At 30.8% G+C, this 24,826-nt stretch overlaps 1 protein-coding gene across 7 annotated transcripts; it reads right to left on the bottom strand.

Moving 5' to 3' along the window:
- Positions 1-1,316: 1,316 nt before the first annotated feature.
- On the bottom strand, positions 1,317-24,821 carry wdp (Leucine rich repeat protein windpipe). 7 transcript variants are annotated; one of them, XM_069112074.1, is made up of 3 exons: positions 24,510-24,821; positions 6,943-6,992; positions 1,317-5,257 (listed from the first exon to the last, which is right to left on the bottom strand). In XM_069112074.1, the coding sequence occupies exon 3, from the start codon at positions 5,235-5,237 to the stop codon at positions 3,150-3,152; it is 2,088 nt and encodes a 695-aa protein (XP_068968175.1). In that variant the 5' UTR covers positions 5,238-5,257; positions 6,943-6,992; positions 24,510-24,821; the 3' UTR covers positions 1,317-3,149. The 7 variants fall into 7 exon arrangements, with proteins under 7 accessions (XP_068968175.1, XP_068968176.1, XP_068968178.1 ...); XM_069112075.1 differs by having other exon boundaries at positions 1,317-5,254; XM_069112077.1 differs by lacking the exon at positions 24,510-24,821 and adding an exon at positions 15,152-15,427.
- Positions 24,822-24,826: the final 5 nt, after the last annotated feature.

Here is a 24,826-nt window from a genome sequence, read left to right as displayed (position 1 = left end):
ATTTAAAAAATTCAATGGTGATAAATTATAACTGCTTAGGAGATTTATTATTTAAAGAAATTTAAAAGTTAAAAAGCGACGAATATAATGTTTTAAAGATCATACAAAATGATATAATGTGTAGCATTAATAAGTCCAAGTATTTATTAATAAAAATCGACGAATTAACTCGACAAAGATAGGACAAGGTAAATACAAGGAATCTCTTACACACTATGATTATTTTGTATTTTTAATTGGAAATCTTCAGATTACGTTAAGTACTTAATTTTTGCACATACGTATATCATATCACATTTATCTTATCTTTAAGAAGTCGTCATTCTCAAAATTGCAATATTTCTTTGTAACCTGCAATTAATTTTTTACACATGCTACATGATATATTAGAGTGGATCTAAATTTTTCGTAAGTAATAGATAACATTAGTTTAACTTATGTATTTATGCAATAATAATTCGAATGTCTTAATAAAGAAGTCAAAATATTGTATAAAAATATTTTTTCATGGTTAGATGTAAAGATACATTTTTCGTCTAACACAATGCAAAAGATTTAAAAACATTATATATATGTGCGTGTGCGTGTGTGTATAGAATTAACAACGAAGTGAAACTTACAGCTGATTATATTTTTACGCACGTGAAATAACATATTTCATTGAGGGATTAGGATTTAATTAAGGAACTGTAAAATTACAGTAATTTCAGATCAACTTGAATACAGTTAGAGTCAGCTTGGCACCGTAGCCGGTAATTTGAGCAATAAACGTATCATTTAACGCAACACATGAAGCGAAGAAAATTCCAATAGTTGTTCAGAAAAATGTAAATCTCTTAAATAGTAAACAATGATGGTAAACGGACATTTTGTATCTAGGAATATAACGTATGTTGTCACCAAGTTGTTTTTAATATTCGTATAACAATCATTATATACGTACAATAGTCAATTTTGGATATTTTTAATATCATTTCAATTCTTAAATATTTCTGTTTTTCACAAATTTAAGTTATTATGAAAGAGATAATTATACATACATATATATATATATATATATATATATATATATACACATAAAAAAATTTATACATAAAAAATATTTATATTCTTTTTCTTATCATTAACAGTTACAGTAGTCAATAAAAACATCATCATTATCCTTTTCGCTACTGTTTTATGTTATTTCTCCACATTTCGTACGTTGTTATTTATTTCCTTATGAATTATAGGTACTATGGATTAAGCATTTATACTTAATTATAATTAAACGGTACTTTAACAGGATTGATATAATACTGACGAAAACAACCATGTATTTTATAAATATTATCATTTTATTTCGCATCCATTGTTCAAAATTATAAACGCATGAAAAATATATCGATATGATTGTTTCAACTGTATATTCGCTATCATACAATTTGTACCTATATATATGTAACAATGTATATTTCATAAATGTTGCATGGGAAAACTTATCTAGGGAACAAAGTTAATGGCGAAAATAACGATGATATGTCGATGATAAAACGAAGGATCGAACATTACCTTCTCTTAGCGTTTCAGTGATAATCACAGTATCAATGAGATAATTCTCTTTGCTACAAGCTCAACTGAACACGCTTAAACGAAATCAAAACGCTTCGTGTTTTGCACAAACAGTTTGCTGCCATAATACAAGGACGCATAGATTTTCTTTGGAAATAATTTTTACAAGGAGATTTGCGCTATCTTAATGGCAAATTTCAATATTTTACGCATTTGGTTTGCAAAAGTTAATAGAAATTTGGTATAGAAGAATAAATACGATCAAAGCGACAAGTTTCAGAGAATTATTTTTAAAAATATTTTTTCCTCGTTTGAGAGAAAACCCATAATTTTTTTTTAGCTGAATATTATTATCCAACAATTTTAACGATAATTCTTATTACTTTCAATGCACCGTAACAAATGTTTAAACAATATTTAACATTAACACTTTGTAATGTTGATTTTCATAAATAGATTATTCGCACTTAATAATATTTATCCTTATGAAATTTTAAAGAGTAGTAAAAAGGTTGTTCAGCAGTTGAAGAATTGCTAAAAAATGCAAATGTTGAGTCTTATGCGAACTCGTGCGGATACAAGACACACAATTGACATTTTATATTTGAAACGTTGAAGTTTTAATTTCCTTTCCAAACAAATTTCAAATATACTGCTTGTCTCCAACTATAAATTACATATACTCTATATTATCTTACTTTATATTGATATTTTATTTAACATCATCGGTTCGATGAGGATGATATGATTAACTTGGAATGATTATTATAAATACATAGGATATAGATTTTATATAAATTAATTTTTTAATTATTAAGTGTTAAGTTTCGCTAGCGAAAGTCAAACTCTTTTGTATTCTTCCAGAAGAACATTTAATTTTTTATTTAATATCACAAAACGAAACATTCGTTTACTATCAATATATTATATCTCAAGAAAAATTTAACGAAAACCGTACGTGTAGTATCATATAAAAATTGAATCGAATAGAGAAAGATTTTGACATTATATATGAAGATTCTTATAGCTTTAGCATCACTCGTGTTATATTGCAACAATAATGGTATACTTCGAGTATAAAGAATTCTAATGGAACTTATCGTATTCAAATTCCATTCGAGTTTACACAGGAAGGAAGATGCTTAAGAGAACTGACTAGTGTGCTAATATTGCATAAACGTATATAAAATGTATCAAATAGTATCCATCCACAAACTTTGTTCAAACAGCGGAAGTATTATAATGTACGACTATTATTTGCAAATATGTACAAACAACATTTCGCAGAATCGTTCATTCCTCCTATTAACTCAATTAAACGAATCGTCAATAAACTGTACGTCTGCAAAGCTGGACTTTCACTTAAAGCAATCCGTTTCTTAGTCAAAACACAGATTCGATGATGGTATAATTGTGTTGTCTCACAGTATCTTAAAAATCCATCGAAATCAAGGCCCATTCGGCATGGATTTAGGAACACTGGTGGCATTATGAATCCGATAATTCGGCACACACGAACATACCGATCTCTTCTTCGTCTTCGTTGATTCTCCTGTGGATTCAAGTTTTTCATCCGATTAAGGCCCTTCGAATTTACTTCATGGCGTCTTGACTAGATTCTCACCAGCCATTGTTCTCGTGATGAGTATAGGGGTCCTTGGCACGCTGTCAGGATTTTCTTGCAAAGTAATTTTCACTCTCTGAGCACCGGGACTTAAGGGAGGTTGGATCTTTTCTGGTGAAATCGGGCTGCCATTAACTACTGGATCTATAGAATCTGTCCGTAACGACAACGTATCATCTTTCAGAGAATTTCCATCTTGTCCGGTCGTCTCTCCGATTCGTTGATCGTTTTGCGGAGTAATCGCTCGCGGTGGTTTTACTGGTTCTGTACGGTCGGAAATACCGTTCGGAGATCTCGGTATTTCTGCCGTAACTTGGTAGTTATTCGAAATCCTTATCTCATCATGATCTGTCGTGTCTGCGACCAAAGGTGTGCTTTCCACGCTTCCGTTCGAAGCTATCTTTGGTTGCGTTGAACTTCCCGTTTCCAACAAAGCTTTCTGCATGTCTTTCAATTCAGTTCCATTTTCTACATCATCGCGTTTTCTTCCTTTCCTGCAAAAGTCACCTTTGTAAGCTGCAAATCCTATGAGAGTCGCCAAAACCGCCAATAAAACGGCTAGAACAACGTAAGAACCCATTCCTTTCTTCGATTGTTTTGCTGGAGATACCGTCAATTCGTTATCCGTGTCTTCCTCGTTCACTTTAACTTTGCCTAATTTCGTCATCTCGTTCAATTTGCTGTCGAATAGCTCAACTCCATTAACAGGTGTCGTTACATCAGCTTTGGTACCCATATCAGTAATACCTGGTACTGCTTCGTCGGAATCCTTTTTTGATACACCTACTGCAACCGGATTTGACACAGATTTGTCGACTAATTGTTCCTCCTCTTCCTCGATACCTTTAGTCGAAGACGCGTCGATAAATTCTTCCTCTTCCAAGTTAGGTTCCTTTTTCGTTTCTAAAGACGTCGTTGATCCCGTAAATATATTGTAGAATCTCTCAAAAAGAGAAACTTCCTTTTCTTCGTCGTTTGTTTGAGGTTGGTAACTTGTATTCCAGTCACCAGTATCCATGCCTGTTCCAGATCCTTCTCCAGAACCGTCTTCTCCATCGCCTGAACTTTCTGTCGGATAAAATAGACCATCTTGGTAGACTTTCTTCCTCTCCGTTGTCATATCCACCGTAGTAGGATTACTTTTTTCTTCGGAATCGAAAAAGATCTCATCGTCGTTGTTGTTTGTCGTTTTGGTAGCATCTGTTGGTTTGCTAGCATCTGTCGGTTCGCTAGCATCTGTCGAAAGCTGCAATTCAGTTGTTTTTGATTCAAAACTCGAAACAGTAGTAGCAGGAATTTCTGGGAATGGTGTTTCAACTGCGATTTCCTTCGGAGTTTCGGTGGTTGAAGCTTCTATCGAATATTCCATGCTCTCTTCCTCTGTATCAAACAAATCTCCAGAACCATAATCTTCCTCCGAATACGTAGATGCCTGATCATTCTGCATCTCGCGATCTTGTTCCTCGAATTCACAAATAATCGTGGTATCTAATTTGAATAATGATGTTCCTTTTACATTTTTCGGACTAGCGCAGAGAACTTTCTTCGAGATTTTCGCGCCTCTTTTTACGATTAGATCTTTTACTCTAAGTGTTGCGCAATTACATTCCAATGGATTGCCTTGAACATCCAGATGTTTCAGAATTTTTAAGCGAGCCAAGGCTGGTGGCAAGTGTCGAAGATTGTTCTTACGAAGATTTAAACTGTGCAAATGATTTAAACCATCTAGAGAAGCCAGTTCCAAATGTTCAATACGATTATCCGCAAGGTTTAAACTTCGTAAATTCGTCAATTGGCTGAAACTTTTTGGTTCTATTTGTTCGATGGCACTTCCTGAAAGATCTAAATGCCGAAGACTGGTCAAATTGACGAAAAGATTTGGCCCGAGGGTAGATTTCTCCGTGGAAGCTTTCAGCAAGTTAAGGGCAGAGGTGTCTATATATTTGACATCTTCGAGATCGTGGCAACGAGCTATTGTACCGTTCTCCAAAACGCAAAGCCCGCTGGTCCATCCTGAATAGCTCAAGAATGTTAAGAACAATGGCAACAGTATTCTTTGCATCTTTTTATCCGATTCACCTGCTAAAAAGAAAAGAGAATTTATAATTAGTTTATTTGTAATTTTCATCGTTCTGATTTTAAGATTAATAACGGCAGATGTTAGAAGAATCATAAACAGAACAGAAGTGTGTTGTTATTAGTTCATATAAGATCTTGCATGTTCATAATAGATAATCAGGATGATAGAATCATAGTAATATTTATGAAGTTATTTAATTTATCTTATTCTATAGCTATATTTCAATTATTTTATTTAACATAAATCTGCGTTAAAATTGTAAATAACGACACCTTTTGATAAAATTTTGATAAAATTCTGTCTTAATTATCATTTTATCATAATATCATTTCATATTTTATCAAAATTGTAATTTGTAAAAAGAGATCTTATAATCTTATAATCACACATATGAAACACTCGAATCGATGACATTGCTTCTTTAACGATTTCAATGCTAATTGATGCTTTAACACGAATAACTAAGAAAATTAATATACAGATATCTTGAAAACTTTTATATCCGCTTTATTATCGCCGATTATTTCCGAAGAAGTTATAGTTCAGAGTTATTATTTTATGCAACAAACTTACATTTCCAGCCTCAAAAATTACCATAGAAAGCAGCCTCCTCAGTTTAAATTTTTTCAAACGTATGTTGTTTAACGAATAATGTTTGTGAATACTGGATATGCTTTGCACTATAGTAACTTTATTATCTACTATGTTTTATTATTTCGGCATTACTACGTTATTTGTATTATTTTGCATGTTACCCACGTTGACAACATTACGTGCCGCCACCAGTAACTACTATATACATACATCGTCTTCTTCAGATGAAAGGAAAGGAAAACGTCGTTGTTCGGTATGCGAAGCTCTCACGAGAATGCACAAGCACTGAACTTCTTTCTTCGATTATAATCACATTAATTTGCGACCACGATTGCACACACTACGCGTTCTTTGTATGCCTTGAAATTTCTCTGACTGCTAATATGCATATCAAGTGCCCTTTAATATCAGGGCGATAATTCAAATAATTGATGCCATTGTTTGCCTTTATTTTGTCCATTGTATATCATGTAAACTCTAACGTGAATTAAACGAATATAAAGATAAGAAACGAACGTTTTAAGATTAGTAAAAGTTAATATATAGACTGGATTTTGAAGATGTTCAAATATTACAGAATTTTAATATAGAAATGTAAGATTATAGCTTTATTGTAGAAATCTAAAATTTTTAAATAATTGTTAAGGAAATAAATCGATCGAATGAATAACTTAGTTCTAGATAAAACTACATGATAAAGCTATATAAAAATACGTATATGTGCCGATGAAGTGTATTTTAAAAGTGTGCGCTGTCCATTGGATAATTCCATCGATCTAAAGTCCAAGTGACATGTGTGTGGGTATTCTTATGACAATTTCTGCGCCTGATGTGCAAACAGACGCGATCGGTTAATAGAATTTAAGTAGTTACATACTGCGCAAAGCAGTCTCCAAGTGTTTTGTTCGGACGCGTGGGTGGAGATAGGTCATGGCCAATAAGATAAGGAGATTTTAATACAGATTCTACAATCCTTTCTCGTAAGCGGTATAAAATTCAAGCATCTGTTGGTCCTGCTATTTATTGATTCGAGAGTGTTCGTTTTTAAAATAATTTCGAGCATAGCAAGAGATATTTGTAATAAAATACTCACGATATATTTGATCAGATGTAGCCTTAGCAGGACTGTGGTTTTGAAAGCATCTGCAGCAAAGTGAAAAATATAAGAATAGAATTGCTACGTGAATATAGTTTATATCAACGATTATCAAATATACGGTGTTATAATAAATAGTTATAGCCATTGAGGTAAAGTAAGCGGATCTCATTAGTAGTTCAAGAAACTTTTCTCAGAAATGTCATCGTAAGAGATCAAGAGCCAACAGCTAAGAGAAATTCCTGTCGTTTAGTTTACCTTGTCACCAGCTTCATTATACATATGTTATACGACAAATGGATTCTTCTTGAATGACGTAACTTTTCGATAAAAATATTCGGTCCGCAGAAAAGTGACGAACAAGAGTGAGTAGAATCGAGAAATAAGTAATATAATCGCGTTATGTTCTTCTATACTGAACAAAATATTATTACAAACGATGCGTTTGTATAACATCAAGCCACCGTTACTTTTATTTATCGCATTAATTTGTCTTATTCTATATATCAAAAGTAGCTTATATTATTAGTTCTTCGTAAAATAATATTTATGAATCAGAAATTACGTTTCGCTAACAATAAGTTATATACAATGGAATACACGAAAAAGAAGAAGAAGAAGAACGGGAGGAGAAAAATAATACTAGTCACACTCGCATTATAAAAGCATAAGTGAAAATAGTTGCCTCATACACATTCAGTAAAAGTTATTACAGGGGAACTACAATTACTGAACAAGTTAGTTTCTCTTAATGTTTTACAACGTTCTTACATTCTTTTATATTACTCAATTCTTACCGCAAGACAACGTTAACCGTTTTGAGTTCAAAGGATAACGTTATTATGTCTGCAACCGCTACTTATATACCGTACATGTTTAAACCTACTTATTTATATTCTCATGCTATACTCTAAGTAAAAATCTTTTTTTAATAAGCACCTAATCCTATTGAATTACACTTATTACAAATATTTATTGCAGTTAACATTTATTACAAAATAGTGAAACAAGAGATATAAATCAAACCTGTTATTGGAAATCATTCTATGATTATTAGGCATATGTATTCTACATAATGTTATGTAAATTTTTGTTGGAAATATTTATTGGACATCGAAAGGTAATACTACCTCCTACTTAATTAAAATGGATTACGATACAGCTGAAATTTGTATTACTGTTACGCAAGCTTCTCTCGTTTCTTTTATTGCTAAGAAATTTATTTAGATTCACTACAGCTTCCGCTTTCTGAATTATCATATAAAAAACTGACTTCGTTTATTAGCTAATACAATGGTTCAATTTAAAACAGTTAGAAACAGTGGAAAAGTATATAGAACGCTATGCACGAACTATACTCCTCAGACATTATTCCCAGCTTCGAAAACCGCACTAAAAGCCTTCATCTATTTATTGCGATCCGTCGCAATCTTTTCACTATTGTTTACAGTTCCAAGATGAACAGTCCTTGAGATCGGCCCTAATGTTTGAAAACAAGAAAACGAAGGTACCTTTCTAGAAATCACATAGAGTGTGACAGAGAACGTTATTATGAAACTTGAAACCTATTTTGCATAAATCTTCCTCAGTTCAAATTACCATGAACAGCTAGCACGATTCAAAACATTATCTTGATTTAATGTACAAAAGTATATTTAAGTGAACATAAGGTATTTTAAATTGACGTCGAGAAATTTCGAAAATTCTTAGAACTTTACGAGGTACGCTAATTTTTCTTTTTACAAAGGCGACAAGCTTAATACAAGTTAAATAAAGGCTAAATATAAAGGTTAAATAAACTAAACGTCAGCATCTATTTTTCTTCAAAGCAGTATTATTTTGTTCACGTTCGATTGAAAAAAGGTATTATCGCGAACAAAAGAAACAACGAAGAACTGATCCATCCTAAATTGTACAATACGAATACAGGAAGTGACAATGATTCCAATAGGGCTGACCAGGAAATCCGAGGTTGTAATGAACGTGGCAACGAGCATACACACCCGCTTTGGTCATGCCTCTACTTTTTGCCGGTTGCGAGCTTAACGGTACCTTCGCGGCCTCGTGGTCCAGTTCACCACGTGCTTCTAACAGAGTCGGCAATTCCAGAAGTCGTTTCAAGAGGTCGTGTACCTTTCGATACGAGGAAGACGAAAGTGTCTGTGAAATTCCATCTGAACTCGTCGACCTCCATGAAATCAATGAAAAAAAGTTATCGGCTTCATGATTTAATCGGCTATTTTTCTTTGTTAAACGATAATGTCTTTTCTACATCAATGATAAAGCGATGATATTGATCTTGAACAATGCATGCATAAATTACGCTAATCTGAGATTACATTCTACTTTATACCGAGACGTAGAATTGTTGCTTTCCGAAAGATAATAAATAGTACGTAAATGAAGATTTGCCAAATTAGGATAAAAATTATTTATGTATATGTGTATACGTCGTTTCAGATCTGAAGCTACCAATAGTCGAATAGCCTCACGATGGGAAGTAATCTTCTCTCTTGCTAATGAGCATAGATTTCTTGTTGTTACCAATAGCCAACAAAAATTAACTTTTCGTTTCTGCATCGTTTATTGCATACTACTAAAAAAAAAAAAAAAAAAATAAATGTACATGTATCAAAAAATCTATTGATCTACGAAATTTCAATTGCCATGCGCCATCAAACAGTAATGAATCTAACCGATTTTTGTACTAAACCCTTCAATTACATATATAATATGACCTTTAACACGTAGCTTATTCTTTAATTGCTTGGATAGTTACAACGCTACCGATTCTTAAAATAACCTTACGAAGATAGAAACCATACCAAAAAAGAAATACTTCTACAGTAGTATGTAATTAGAACGTGCTTAAAGCGTATCGAAATTTGTGATATAATCATAATGGGATACAAAACTCATTGACTATTTTCTACTGCTGCTATTTAATAGAATTACACCCTATTAAATAAAGCATAAGGTTACGTGATGATGTGGACGAGCAAATTATTGAACATAATGTATTAACTTAGCGGATGGAGGATGGAATGAACGCACCTGTATAATTATTACGCGGATGTTGCACATATAACGTAACTACAGATTTAGTATCTGCAGTATCCATTTAAAGGAATGCCAAGGTGTTTCACGGGAGCTCGAAGACATGGTAGGACCCTGGCGGCGTGAAGCGCAACGAAGAGGTACAGAGGGGAAAAAAGGAACAGAAGCGGAACCGAGGAAAAAGGAAAGCGGCGCGAGGGAATGCGGGCTGGTATAAGTCAGGGGGAAAAGAGAGGGAAAGAGCGAAAAAGAGAGACGCAGGCCACACAGGGAGAGTGTCTTAACCACGCAGGTATCGCGGTATCGATGGCAGCCGGTCGTGCGAAACGATTAGCAAACCGTAACGCACCAGAAATCAGGATCGAACCATACGTCAGGACAGGTCAATCAACTCAAAGTAATCGGAAATAACGATTTCATATGTGCTATTCTAACGAGCTTTGCTATTTATGAATCGCCGCTTTCGATTAATCATTCGGACTCCGTGATCACCGGCAAAAATGTAACGACGAGAGAGTTGTAATGTTTTCCATCGAATGACGGTACGAGAGAATTGTTTAAACTTCTTTATTGGTTTTTTTAGCATTATTAAGTAGAAATTAAGGAAATCGATAAGATCTCTGTATTGTGTCAATAATTAACGTAATACGTAATATCAAAGATTATAAGTAATGGAAATTAGTTGTAATTATCCATTGGCAAACGGCATTACAATTGGCACTTCAATTCGATAGAAAGAGTATTATTATTGTATACGATCAATCAGAAATACAATGTAAAGAGTAACTTTTGGTTCTTATCGATTGGAATCTTTATTATAATATATATCGAAAAAGAAGTCGAAAAAATATTACAGAAAAAAATATATTCCATGATGCTTGATAATAAGTGAAAGTACTGAGTTTGCACATATTTAGTGTTCAGAAGAAACTGAAAAGTAAGGAAATTATGCCGAGGGAATGAATCATATAATTAGCAATATCAGCCATTTACTTGTACTATAAAATATACAATTTACAAAAAACAGTTTCTAAAAATAAATACAAAATGAAAGTACACGAGTGCTTTTGCAGCAAAAGTTAATGCGTGGATACAGTACATATTTCCGCGAGCAGTGCTACCACTTGTAAAGTAAAATTTGTTTCTATAAATCTTAGCTACATCACAAAACCATATTAACGTAAAATGTAGATAACACCGACATAGATAACGATGATAAGGATAAATTAGCCAATTACCTAAAATTGAAACATTAGCGCTATCTTCAACTGTATAACGGAATATTAATGACAACTCCTATACAAGTACAAGATCAACAGCACTTTATCTTTTGTAACAAGAAAATTGCATAGAGGCAAGATCAAAGCCGATGGAACTTTAATTTCTCTTATACGAATATGCTACTATGTAAATTAATACTAAAACTAGATTCTCTTGCATTCATATACGCATGTAACATATTAATTATTAATTTTACGATTATCATTGACCGTTGACAAGTTGTTTGTAATACAATGAAAAAATAATCCCGTTATCACCATGAAAACTGGTTTTCCGTAACTGATGAAGGCAAACCAAATAGTATATTACTTGGTAACGTCAAAATTTTCGCTAATGCTTTGCGGTTACACCAGCGTCTTCAAATCTATTTGAATTATAAGAATCACATGGTCAATACTTTTGAAATAGTTCTTATTGACAACCAATGGAAGCAATTAAGGACGATATCTTGCTGCTGACATACATTTCGTAGCGAAGCAAGTGGTGTGAATGTCGCACGTGTCATTCGGCTACGAGAGCAAGGCGAATATACCAAATATTTTTATATATTTTTTCACCTGCTAATAATAAATATGAAGAATTACAAAATAATGATTTGTGATCTGACCCGTTGAAACAGTAGTTTTAAATCATAAAAAAAACGTATTCCATGATGATCGGTATATGTGTAAATTGTTTAAACTTTTTTTTGAAAGTTAATAATTGTTTCTTATGTATATCTATGTAATTTCGTTTTCAACATTGAATTTTCCCAATGTTTCGGAAAGAATATAAGTTCTTAGGCATCTAATCTGATCAATTTAAACAATAATGCTTGAAAACAGTAGATACATGGATGAATCTCGTACAAAGGTATATATCTGTTGTCGATCAATTTTTAAACAAATAACTTTACTAATACTCATATCCTAATGCTGTTACTATAAATCGATTGAAGTGATCGGGTAGTATGTATGTATAAAATACAGAGAATGACCATTTCTATATGTAAAATAAATAAATCAGTAACATAATACTAAAAAATCATGCTTCTCAGCAAAAAAAAAAGAATGATACTGAAAATTATTCATAGGCTTAAATAGAAGATGTGAGTCACGACACTTTTTATAATAGAACAGAGGTCAACTCAATTTCCATACTATTTTAAGAGGTATAATCTAAGAACATCTTCAACTCCCTCTCCCCCACATAAGCCCGTTATTATTCTGATAACGATTTAATGTTAAGATCGCTTCACAATTATATTTAAACAGTTTACTAGTCGATCTTAACTCTCTATTTATTTGCGTGGATCAAACGTAACAAATCCGATGTTTGCAATTACCTCAAATATTAATGAGTGTTTACCATTGTATTAAATATATAATCATACTAAAATCAGCGGAAAAAACGTAATATTATATATAAAAAAAATAGTAAAAATTAACTACGTGAAAAACATGATATTTGTAATTAATATCCCTATAAATGGTAATGTTATAATTATTATAAAACGATTTTTAATGTTCAAGATTATCGGACTTTTTACTGTATGCGTTATTTATGGTAAAATGGAAAAGGAAATGTATTAATTGAAGATTCTGTTTAAAAAAAAAGTGTAAAGCATTTTCTGTGATATCTTTTCTTTCTCGACTGCATCTTTCAGGGAAAAAAATGTCATTGGATATGTATAATGTACATACTGTTACATAAATACATACAAATTCGCAAAGCATCAAGGAAATACAGATATTTTATTTAAACTTTCTGGACGTCTTTGAAGTCTCGGAAAGTGGATTTCTTTGAAATTTTACATGTTAAACACAAATCGACAGAAATCTAACTGCATATTAATAAAAACTAAATTGTTCGCAGTTAAGTCTCGAAAGCTGATACATGTGTATGTATGTATATCGCACCTCATTAAAATCGATTTTTATATCGCAGTAGAAAAGATCGTGTAACAAAGTCAAATCAAACCACTATGAACCATTTGCTTCATTTTACTTTCATTCGTGACCTGTACAGGAAGAGATCCGTTGATCTCGTATACATGTAGACGGTGTGTTTTGGCATGAAATTAGATCTCAAAATGTTATTGTAACACGTCGATCGTTTTTCAGCTTGGCAATCGGCACGCGTCTATATCAAAAGGTTATGTAATTCAATCTAGCTAAGAAAAAAATATAAATTTTGACAGACAGAAACAATGAAAAGTAACAAATATTATAATAGATATGATACATAATAGTAGATAAAATACCAATAATAACTAGTTATAGTTTTATTAAAAATTATTCCATTACTATTACATTATTAAATCACTAAATTAAGTAAAAATATTACATTATACTAAATTAAATAAAAATTGAATCAAATAAAATTAGATCCTTATAATCTAAAATGCACTATAAGGAAATAATTTTTTTATTTTCTATCTTAAATACTACAAAAAAAAATATTAGAAAGCATATATTATCTCAGTAGAAGTGTTTAGAAGTCAGTGAATAACAGTAAAAGAATTTTATATAAATACACATCTAAGGAATTAAACACTATTTTATTTTTTACGATTATACGAAGAGAAATATATTTTACTATATTTTCTTATTTATATTATTTCTTATCTATATTATCTTATATTATATGTTATATTATCTATATTATTTCTTTTTCAACTCGAAAAGATCGTTATATAAAATTGTTTTGTTAATTCAACAGCGAAATTGTAAAAAAAGACTACATAAGTGAATATCGCGTTATATTGAGCCATCTTCAAATGAGTGAAAAAGAAGTAACAGACAACATAAGGAACATAAAAGTTATCTTATCTTATCTAATGCAATCTTTGAAAAAGTTGCCCTTTAAGAATAGTTTCTAGCACACGAGGTATCTGAACAATGAACCATTTCTATTAATGAATTATTTCCCATACATGTAATATTAATGCAAATAGTACACAGTTTTGTAAAAAATATCAATATGATGGAAAAAATAGTTTATTTTATCTCTTTTGTTCAATAAGCAATAATTTGTTAACGTGCAGATGAAAATTCAAGAAGAATGTTTTCAGGATAATATTTAACATCTCCGTTAATATCATGTGATATAACATATCTAAGTAATTTATAATCGTGGATTAAATGACGTCGATGTTCGATAACTCATAATACGTTTACTTCGTTTTTACATGATTTCGGTTTTTCTCTACCATGGTGAAGCATAATATTTGCATAAATTTCAACTTTGCACATCTTGATCCTTTGTGTTGAATAATCGTCACTTTATATTTAAATCAAAGTATTTTATTTATTATATCTAGACATATATATAAAGAAAATTTATAAAACACAGTCAATACATTTCGACGATATTATAAATTTGTAGGATATATCTCACTTCAGATAAGACTATATTTCAGATTAGTAAACATGTAGTTACACTTCAAAGCTTTCAATTGGAGTAATGTAATACCTACTGTTCAATCATCACGTTACGCTTTCCCCAAGTAACTATAAAATTTTGAAAAGGAAGTTCCGCCAATAAAATTTTTCATAACTACATTGTTTATAGCTACATTTTATCAAACGAAGTATGTATTCTTAAAATACTTTGTTCTTTAGTTGCTTATGAATATTAGAAAACTAAAACGTATACACTTGCCGACATTCAAGTATAAACAACTATTTGCTTTTAAAATTCTATTTGAATTAGAGATTTAAGCATTCATATTATTTAATATACTTTTAATAAATAATTATAATAATTTCGGTATTTCAACTATAATGCTTTCTGCCAATAATAAAAATCTACTAAACGTAAAAAACATATATCATTTGGAGGACTAAAATATTTTTAATTATCAAATCACTCTTTTGATATTACATACAATCGATTAATATTTCTTACTGTCTCTGTCGAAGGTCAGCAGTACAGAATTTCGTTATCGTTCCCGATTCTTGAGAAAAATTCAAGGTGTTCCGAACATTTTGGCACGTTACGTGATTCGTAGATTGCACAACATACTGTATCGTGATATTACATCAGAATTTTGCTGTATACACTATGCTTTCGTTGTTCACTAGCGATTTCGTATACCGCGAACGGGAACGGCGAACGTAATGTGAATTACGCACAGTGCCGCAAACCGTTTGGAACTATGTAAAACACGCATACGAACAAAATAAAAAGAATGAGACCGACCGACAAAACTAAAATAAATATGCAGGGGTCGTAGGTCACTTTGTCGACTTCAGTGTATCAGCATTGCTAATGTCGTCAATAGCGTCTATCCCTGTTTAGCCAGCCAAGTAGATGAAAATACACTATCCTTTTCCTTTCTGACATCTTTTACTTCTTACAATTACTTACGTAAATGTTATACAATGGGTATCGATGACTATTAACCTCTTCGACATGAGCGTTGGACTAAAGTCGACAATTGCAAAAAGCATACAATTTACCATTGCCTTCAGGCAACTGTTTATATCCTCTTGTTTAGTCATTCTGATCGCATAACTATAAGTAATCTGTCAACTTTTGTACATATTCTCGCATATTCATATTATTCGGTTTAAATAATTATTACAGTTGCCGTCAAGTGACACTGAGCGACGGACGAGCGTCGTATGGAAGAAGTTAATTGGCATACGTTCGTTACAAAGTTACTTAAGTAGGAAGAATCTGTTTTATAATTATCTTGTATAATAAGCTTAACGCTTATTGCTAGGATGTTGTACTTTAAATTCTTTTCGCAGAATATATTTTACATCATAAATCTACTTGGTCTAGATTATATTTTTTCACCATTTAGTTTGTACAGAATGTATTTCAAACTATAAAACTGCTTAATTTAAACTGTACTTATTTTACTTATTTTTTTATTTGTTTTCGCATATAGAATAACTTCTTACTGATTGTTTATTCATAGCTAGTCGGTAATTAGCCAAGTTTAAGCATAAATTGACGAGTTTTTAAACTCGTTTTTCTCGAAAACTGAGACTGGGACAAAAAAATTTTCTTCTATATCCTGTCCATTTTTTTTTCTTTTTTTTCGTAAAGAATCGTCGCATGCTCGCTTATACATATTATTGAGCCTGCCTTTATATATTAAGCATTTTTAGTACAAAAGTAAATACATATTTAACTACGAAAGCAAGAGTCAACGTTGTTTTCTTTTTTTCGTTTAACATATATTATCAAATCCTTAATATTTCTTTTATGCACATGTCCATTATGTTATGGACTATTTTTAATATAAAATTTTTCATGTGATGTTTAAATTTCTCACCATTATTATATCCATTCCTCTCACTTGCTTTCTGTATTTTATTCTTCCTTCTTATTCTTCTTCCAAATTTCTTCTTCCTCGTTGTATTTCAACATGCTAGTTATTGCGGTCAGTGTTTTCTTGTTCAAAGGCACATAATCTTCGTGAAAGTTCACAGTAAATGACACGTGCGTTGAAAGATCAGAGAAAATCATGAATTAACCAAGATCAGCCGAGAAACAAGCTCTACAGATAATTGCTTCCATATTTCTGTGTAGTTTGAGGTGTTGAGTTAACGTTACCTTTGACGGAGTATATAACAGATAAGCGGACTTGCGGTTTTGTGGGATATGTTTAATCGAGGATTTGTAATTAATATCGGAACGAGATTTCGATAAAAATAATAATATTTGAGTAATTTCTATATTAATTATTTGTAAATTGAGAAGGCATGTAGATCAAACATAAAGTCTTTAAGATTTTTAAGACAATATTTACAGGAGAATGTAGAAAATAGGTAGGTACATACCTATATGTACCTATGTCATGTGTAATCTAAATTTAAAACGATACTACTACTACCACCTTTTGAAATATTTATTACATTTATGAACTAAATTATTATTAAAATAGAATATTAAATATAAAAAGAATTATTATATGCTGCATTACATATTACAGAGTCGACATTATATGTATGTTACGTAACTGTCTTTAAACACTTGTGAAACTAGAACATTTTCTTTTGGGTAACTCTAGAGTTTTGTAAGGTTGCTGCAATACGGTACCTCAAATCGCTACTATATTAGACTGTATCTAAGAATTACATAACAGAATTACTTATATATATTTATATATAATTATTTATAGTTTTTATGCCACCTTACGCGGGTTTTAAATAGCACTACATTTGAAAAATACTCGATTTCTCAATGAATTTTCAATCATTTTGGTTATATAAGAGATATTAAAACGTTTTTATGTATGAATACCAATTAATTATTATTAATACGAATTATGAATCAATAAATTGATACAGTAGCTGATTACACAAGTAGATATTTATGTTTAATGATTATTAAAAGTAAAGTTTTGCATAGATAAATGTCTGGAATTATGAACTACATTAATAACAGATTTTTTGATTTGTGAGTTAAAATCAGTGAACTTTTTAACTCCAATTCTCCATTTAATATTATCGACATATGTACAAATGGAGAATTTAAGGTTAATAAGTTATCATTAACACGAAGAAATAACATAACTTACGTGTAAAATTTTATAAATATTATATAAATTATTGTAAAAGGATATAGCGAATTAATCGCTATACTATTTTCTCGCTGAGAATTAGACAAATGTTCTGAAAATTACTATTCCTTTGTTATCTATATATTTGTTTTAGTCTTAACAAATACAATACATACTAACACATATTTCTATATCACATAAATGATATTGAAAATTTGTGCGATGCTCTGTGAAAAAAGAAGATAAAAGTTGCGGTATTTTATGTTTATCACATATAACGATAACACGCATTGATAAATTTATGATAAAAGGTATGTAAAATCTGCAAACGTTCCAAGAAAGCTTCAGCTCGTTCGAATTATGATAATTACGCATGATGTCACATAACGATAAAAGTATGTTCGTTGGAAAACTTTCAATTTATCACCTGCAAGTATACATGAACCTCCATTAAATTAATAGCAACGCATTACATTTATATGCTTTCCATTATTATGCTTTCTAATTTCTATCACTAATTTCTACACCATGATTTCGTATATTTTTACAAATGTTATATTAAATTTTATATACGTATGTCAAGATGAGATCCATTACTCCCTAACTGACCCTCCAGGTCATTAACAAATACATGATAAAAGAAACGTAAAACAGATAATCATGGAATCTGTAAGATTGTAACTTGCGTAATTATACAGAATATTACGTTTTCAAGCAAAAAAAGTAAGGTAACATACGCATTATCTTAATACATATTATCTCTTTACGTATCACAATCAATGAGTTGCAGAATGTACTACTTTGACGAGCTTATCGTAACAGCAAAAGAGCTGTATTACTTAGATCGAAGTTTTTTTGACGGAAGTAGTCACGTAGTCAGAAGTAAGAAATAATCGAATAATTGTTATCATATGTTGCTGCGATAAAACCTTGAAATTTCAGTAACATAACTACGTAAGTGTGTAGATATTACATGATACAGAATGAATTCGTTTCAGAAGAATTTATCAATGCTAATGTAGTGTGTAAATATAGGATAAATATAAAATATAAAACAGATTAACAGCGCAAGATTAATAACGCGGAAGTACACCAGAACATTTTTTTTGTTTCTAAGATTTTTATATTTTATATCATGTTTTATATTTTAACAACATACATAAGCAGTATTACATTAATAAACAATTTTCTGTAAGGCTATACGTTTCCTACATGCGCGTACTTGGAAATTTCCCATAAGAATAATCAAGAACTAAAGGGAAACACATAAATAAAAAGTAAGAGTAAAACGTATCGTACGATACATACAAACATCTACAAGGGGAAGACTGAAGTAATAAAAAAGTGACATCGATGACGTTGTTTGGTTTCGCTATAAACACCTGAGAATTTATCATGATATCATAATATGGACATACTCTGAGTTACGTCAATTGGACTTCGAGTCAAGACTCCTTCAATTCGATTCGTTTTTGCAAATATTATTCGCACAAATCCTTACAAAATGAAATGAGATAAAAACCAAATAATGCCATCAATGATTTGATCTTCACTTATAAAATAATTTCTCTTAATTCTTATTATATTATACTATATTCTTACTATATTATGTTATATTCTTATTATATTATATTATATTATATTATATTATATTATATTATATTATATTATATTATATTATATTATATTATATTATGCAATATATTATATTTTTCTTAATAAATTGAAGCTAAAATGCAAGAACTTTTCAACAATATCCGTCACATAACAAAATAATAAAACACTAAAAACATTGCAAAATATTAGGATTGAACATTATTTGTTCTTTTACAAAACATTTTTATTGACTGTGACAACAAATATATTTATCGAAATATACTAGTATGCAAAGTGCTCAGTTTCCTTCCGCAAAGCGAAGGTAGCATATTCTATGAGTATAAATGGAAAAAAACGTTGTAGCATAAACATAGGCTCATAGATGCTCCATTAAATTCCTACAATAATAATACAAAATGGCTTGTTCTTTTGTTTGAGAATAGTTTCTCGTCTAACTCAAATGATTAAATAAACATCTATCGATCCAAACTATAATCGGGAGATCATTAGATCATTAGATTTCTGTTACTATGTAATTTAAAGTAAAGAATACACAAAAAGCATTAACATACGTTTTAGGAATTAATATAATTGCAGTTCATTTATGAAAATTGAAGGACTCAATAAGAAATTCGCAGTATAATGAATTCAATTCATTTTATCCATAAAATATATTAATTTTGTTATGCTGAAAAAGTCTGGAGCACCGAATACAATCTAATTTCGTCACGTATTTTCATTATATGTACATATCAGCGAACGTTCAACGATATTATTTTATGCGTAGATACTGTTTCTTTAGATTTCTACTTGCTATAAATTCTTAATTGACCTATCGAAGTAGTGATTGCAAGGAAATTGCCCGTAAAATATTTATAGTCATGATAATAGATAAAACATTCATGTTTAATTTGAAAAACTCCTCCAGACGCAGCTATAAATATTTCTAAGGAATAAAAAATTGATTTACTGACAAGTTTACAATCATTACAAACATTAAGCTATTAAAATGAAAATATAGTAGTTATAAATCTAACTAGACTGTGGATATTTACACAAACTCATATTTTTCAAAATACACTAAATATATTTTGTACAGAAAAGCAGAACATCAATAGAACATTGTTTTTCCTACTAAGTATTATAGAAGGCACTATACTTTGGATATTTTATTTATATCTTTTCATATTATCCGTATCGTGAGCAATTTTGCACTTTCAAATTTCTTATAAATACATAAAAATTCGTATTGTTATAATTGTTATATTTATATATAATATATATGTATACTATATAAGTTATATTTCTGTTACACTATTTAGCATCCATTATAAGCCAATTTACGCGTCACTTATATGAATTTCTATCAATTGTCGATCAATATCAGCAATCATTTTCAATCAGTATCATCCTAATTAAGTAATGGTATATCGATGTTTTAAAAGGGTTGAACATTTCACTCGTAGGAGAATATTTACAACATATAAAGCTACATTCCCTTAATCGAACATATTTACAGTGGGATAAAAAGTTGATAAGATATTGTAGATTCACATACGAAAATAGCAATACTTCGCACCTTGGTTTCGATACAAATAATGTTTTTTTGCAATGCATTTTACAAAAGTATTTTAGCAAAAAAGAAATGTTTTGTGAATTTTGTATAATCTGCAACTAAATTTTCTATTTACTTTTATAACTTTACTATTACAAGTAAAAATCTATTTTTCTGACAGATTTTTGTGATATTTTATCACTTAAAAAATTCTAACACAATATAATTAACATTAATGTACGTACAATATTGACATTAATATTATTAGCTAATTCCTGTTGTTTAATATTATTATTACTATAAATTATTAAGGTATTATTTTATAATTATGTTATAAAATATATAGAACTTATGTATTCTAGGGAAAACCTATATGGAATTGTGAGAAATATTTGTTTATAAGCATAAATAATTTTTTGTCTTACAAATTGCCCAAATACAAATTTCATGAAGAATATACATCTTTTATTAACAAGAACCAAAGAAGCTATATCCATTGGACATGAATACAATTTTCTTTCCATGCTTAACTTTTTGTGGAATATTTAAATTTTCGTCTATATAAATTTGGAAAGAGAAATTATTGAATGAAGCGATTTTACATACGTAGATACGTAGTTGCGTCTTCGGTATTCATTATCTTTTAAGCCTATACTTGTACGACCTCAAGTTCTTGTTATGGCCTGAATAAGTATTGTGCAACATGTTAATCAAAAGCAGCGTATAATCCTGAGCCTGCCTGTCTACAACAAATCCAACGTCATCGTATTCTCACATAGGAAAATGGAGAGTTCTAGCCTGTTTGCCCTTGAAATGGAATATTCGTATCTTTAGTGAAGCTATTTAGAACCAAAATAACTCACTATGGAACAAAACCATTACAAGTTGGGTGGCCTTTAAGGGATCTAATAATAGCTACATACCTTCGAAGAATGACAATGCAAATTTTCATACGAATTTTTATCGAGTGATATTGAACGGGGTACCGAAATTATTATTTATTTGTAATACAACTTCAGTTTTACTTACAAGAATATATATACATTTAAAAGAAAGATAACGAATTGAACAGGTACTTGTACAAATCCAGGAATGCAATGTATCGTGACATAAATCCAAGATGATAACAATTTTTTTAAATTGCTTGTTTCCCAAGTTGAGTGGAAAGTATGCTTCGGTGGCGTGACTAATCATGACGTACGTGGCAATCCAATCACGCATATACCTGTTAACCCGTCAGTAATATCCCAATGTCGAAATAAAAATAATTTCCATTCACACGGTAAGAAAAAGTCATTAAATTCTACTTCTACCATCATTTCAATGGGAGCTGTAACGTTCGAACCGAAGAAACTATCAATCAGTGGATAACTGCATTTGTTATATTACGTAAAAATGACGAACGGAGTCAATGTATTCAAAGAAGAAAAGTAATGAATGAAGTAGTTGTAGGAGTAACGGAGGTGTGTCAACCATCTGACATCATCATAACAGTTTTCCTTTCTACTACTGTAATTTATATATAAAGCTAGGTGTGTTAACAATATAGAATCATTTCGCAAATATTGACACTGATTCAAAGCTATCTAGTTAATATTAAGAAGCAATTTGCAATGCGTACAGTATGCTACGACAATTCAGTGTTCATAATCTATGGCAATTCACTGTAAGATGCCCTGTACATATTTTGAAAGTAATAATCCCCAGTACAACTTGGAGTACAACACAAATTCATTACAGGATTCAGTATGATTTTGATGATAAAATATAATCATTAACCATTGAATATAAAATCGCTCATTTATTTTTTTAAACTGTTCAGTAAGCATCCTTTAATTATTTAAAAACGTTACTTTTAAGGTAGAACATTGCTGATATAGAAGTTTCACGTCATTATTGATTTTTTAAGCTTGTGATACGAATCCAATATCAATGTGTTGAACATAAGAACTATGAATATGCTGATTTATAAAAAAAGGAATGAAAAATGAATCATTAGCATTTATAATTAATTTATTATAGAATTTATGCAAATGTTCATGTATATCGTGTTGAAAAAATGTGTCTTAGTAGTGTTCATATTTTTATATACATTCTGCGTTTGTATTGTTCATGGAATTAAGAATGCTTACTAAAATGTGCACGATTATGATATGCGCTGGAGGCTTTTAGATAGATATATTAAATTAAAAGTATTAAAAAGGTAATTATTTTATTATTTTGAGGCAGGTTTTTAAGTGTAAAATATAAGAATGAAGTGAACAATATCTTAAAGATATTCAACACTAAATAAATTGTAGAAAGTTTGTACACTTTTCTACTTGTAAACGATTATGGGAGTAAAAGGTATACGTTATATAAATATTAGTTTTAATGTAACAATAAGCTGCAGATACTTCTAACAGAATCTGGATAATAAACTTTTTCAAACTACCTTTCTATACCAAGACTTATCTCTTTATTTTATAAAAGTATTAATACGATCAAGGTAAAATCAGGAAGTACTGCACTATTATTTGTGCACAGTTGAATAATTTTAGAATGAAATGAGGAAGTAGAAGTAAAATAATTATTAACGTTGCTGTTTTAAAAATGTAAATTATTGGAACAAGTATTTATGCAAAAATTTAAACTAGGACAACAATACAAAGTAAAAGAACTCGTTGTTAATATGGATTAAAATCTTATTCAAACAAGTCGAGATTTATTAAGATTTTTATTAATTAGTTTAAAGTAAATCTGTTAATTTTGTAATGTTAAGACACAGAACCATAGTCTAATAACCTATTACTACCTATCATAAATCAAAATACGACCGAACTACACTTCATTGACCGACCCTGACTGTCTCGAGGTTGCGTTACTTGATCTCTAACGATTTATTCTAAGTTTAGAGAAATACAGCTCGACCGTCGATGCCGGAAATACAGTCTTACAAAAATCATGAGATGCAAGATAAGAATTGAATTTAATCTACACAGGACACAGGTATAAATAGCTATTCATTTGGGTTACAAAGAAAGTGCATTTAACTATAAAACTAATGGCTATGTTACATACGTATTATCAAGGAACTAGATTTAGATCACAACTAAGATTATTAAATTTATAATCATAGATCGTGCTCACGATAAAAGCGCCCGTTGGAAGTTCCTTTATCTTCTGAATTTTTCATTTCTTTTAAACCTTACATTTTTGTCAAAGGTTTCATTTCTGCGAAGCGTTCAGTCGATGAAACATTCAAATACGCTAATACGAAAATAAAAAATGAATTTCATCGTTCATTTCTGAGAATTTGCACAAACCTGTATTCGTTACAATCATATTACATTCTGCCATATACGTACATACGTACATTAATACCAATACTACTCGAAACCTGTAGCCGGTAAATGACAGAAAACTGACTTAGCAAAAAATTTTAATCCCAAATTAATTGGATGTCACGAACTACTTGGAAACGCGATCTTCCATTCACACTCGATTTCTCGAATTGATTCGCTTCCAACTGAAATGAGGTTTCTCACAAACGAAGGCCAACTTCCCTAGAAGTCTTGCGAAACCACGTGTCCTTACCTCCTAAGTTCCAGTCTTTTGGTATGTTATCCTACCAAAGAATCCTTGAAACAGCAAAGTATCCTTGAATAATTGAGTTCACCAGCACTCGGAAAAGAAGAGGAAAGAACCGTTTCGGCAGAACGTTATCGACGCGAGGCGCGATAAAAGGAAGGTATCGGTAGAGTTTCAATGATACTTGAAGGTCTTTCGATCGGTCGCAGTTGAGCGAAGAGGTCAGTCAGGACCAGAACAAGCTGACGCGCGCAAGATGAATTCGCGGCAAGATCGAACCGACGTAAGATACGATCTATCGTAGCCTGAGGCCGAGTTAGGAC

Source organism: Bombus flavifrons, chromosome 4, assembly GCF_040668555.2.
Source record: "Bombus flavifrons isolate JBK064 chromosome 4, iyBomFlav1_principal, whole genome shotgun sequence".
Classification (NCBI taxonomy): domain Eukaryota; kingdom Metazoa; phylum Arthropoda; class Insecta; order Hymenoptera; family Apidae; genus Bombus; species Bombus flavifrons.
The sequence above is the reverse complement of the archived record's forward strand: the minus strand, read 5'-3'. Positions and strand labels throughout refer to the sequence as shown.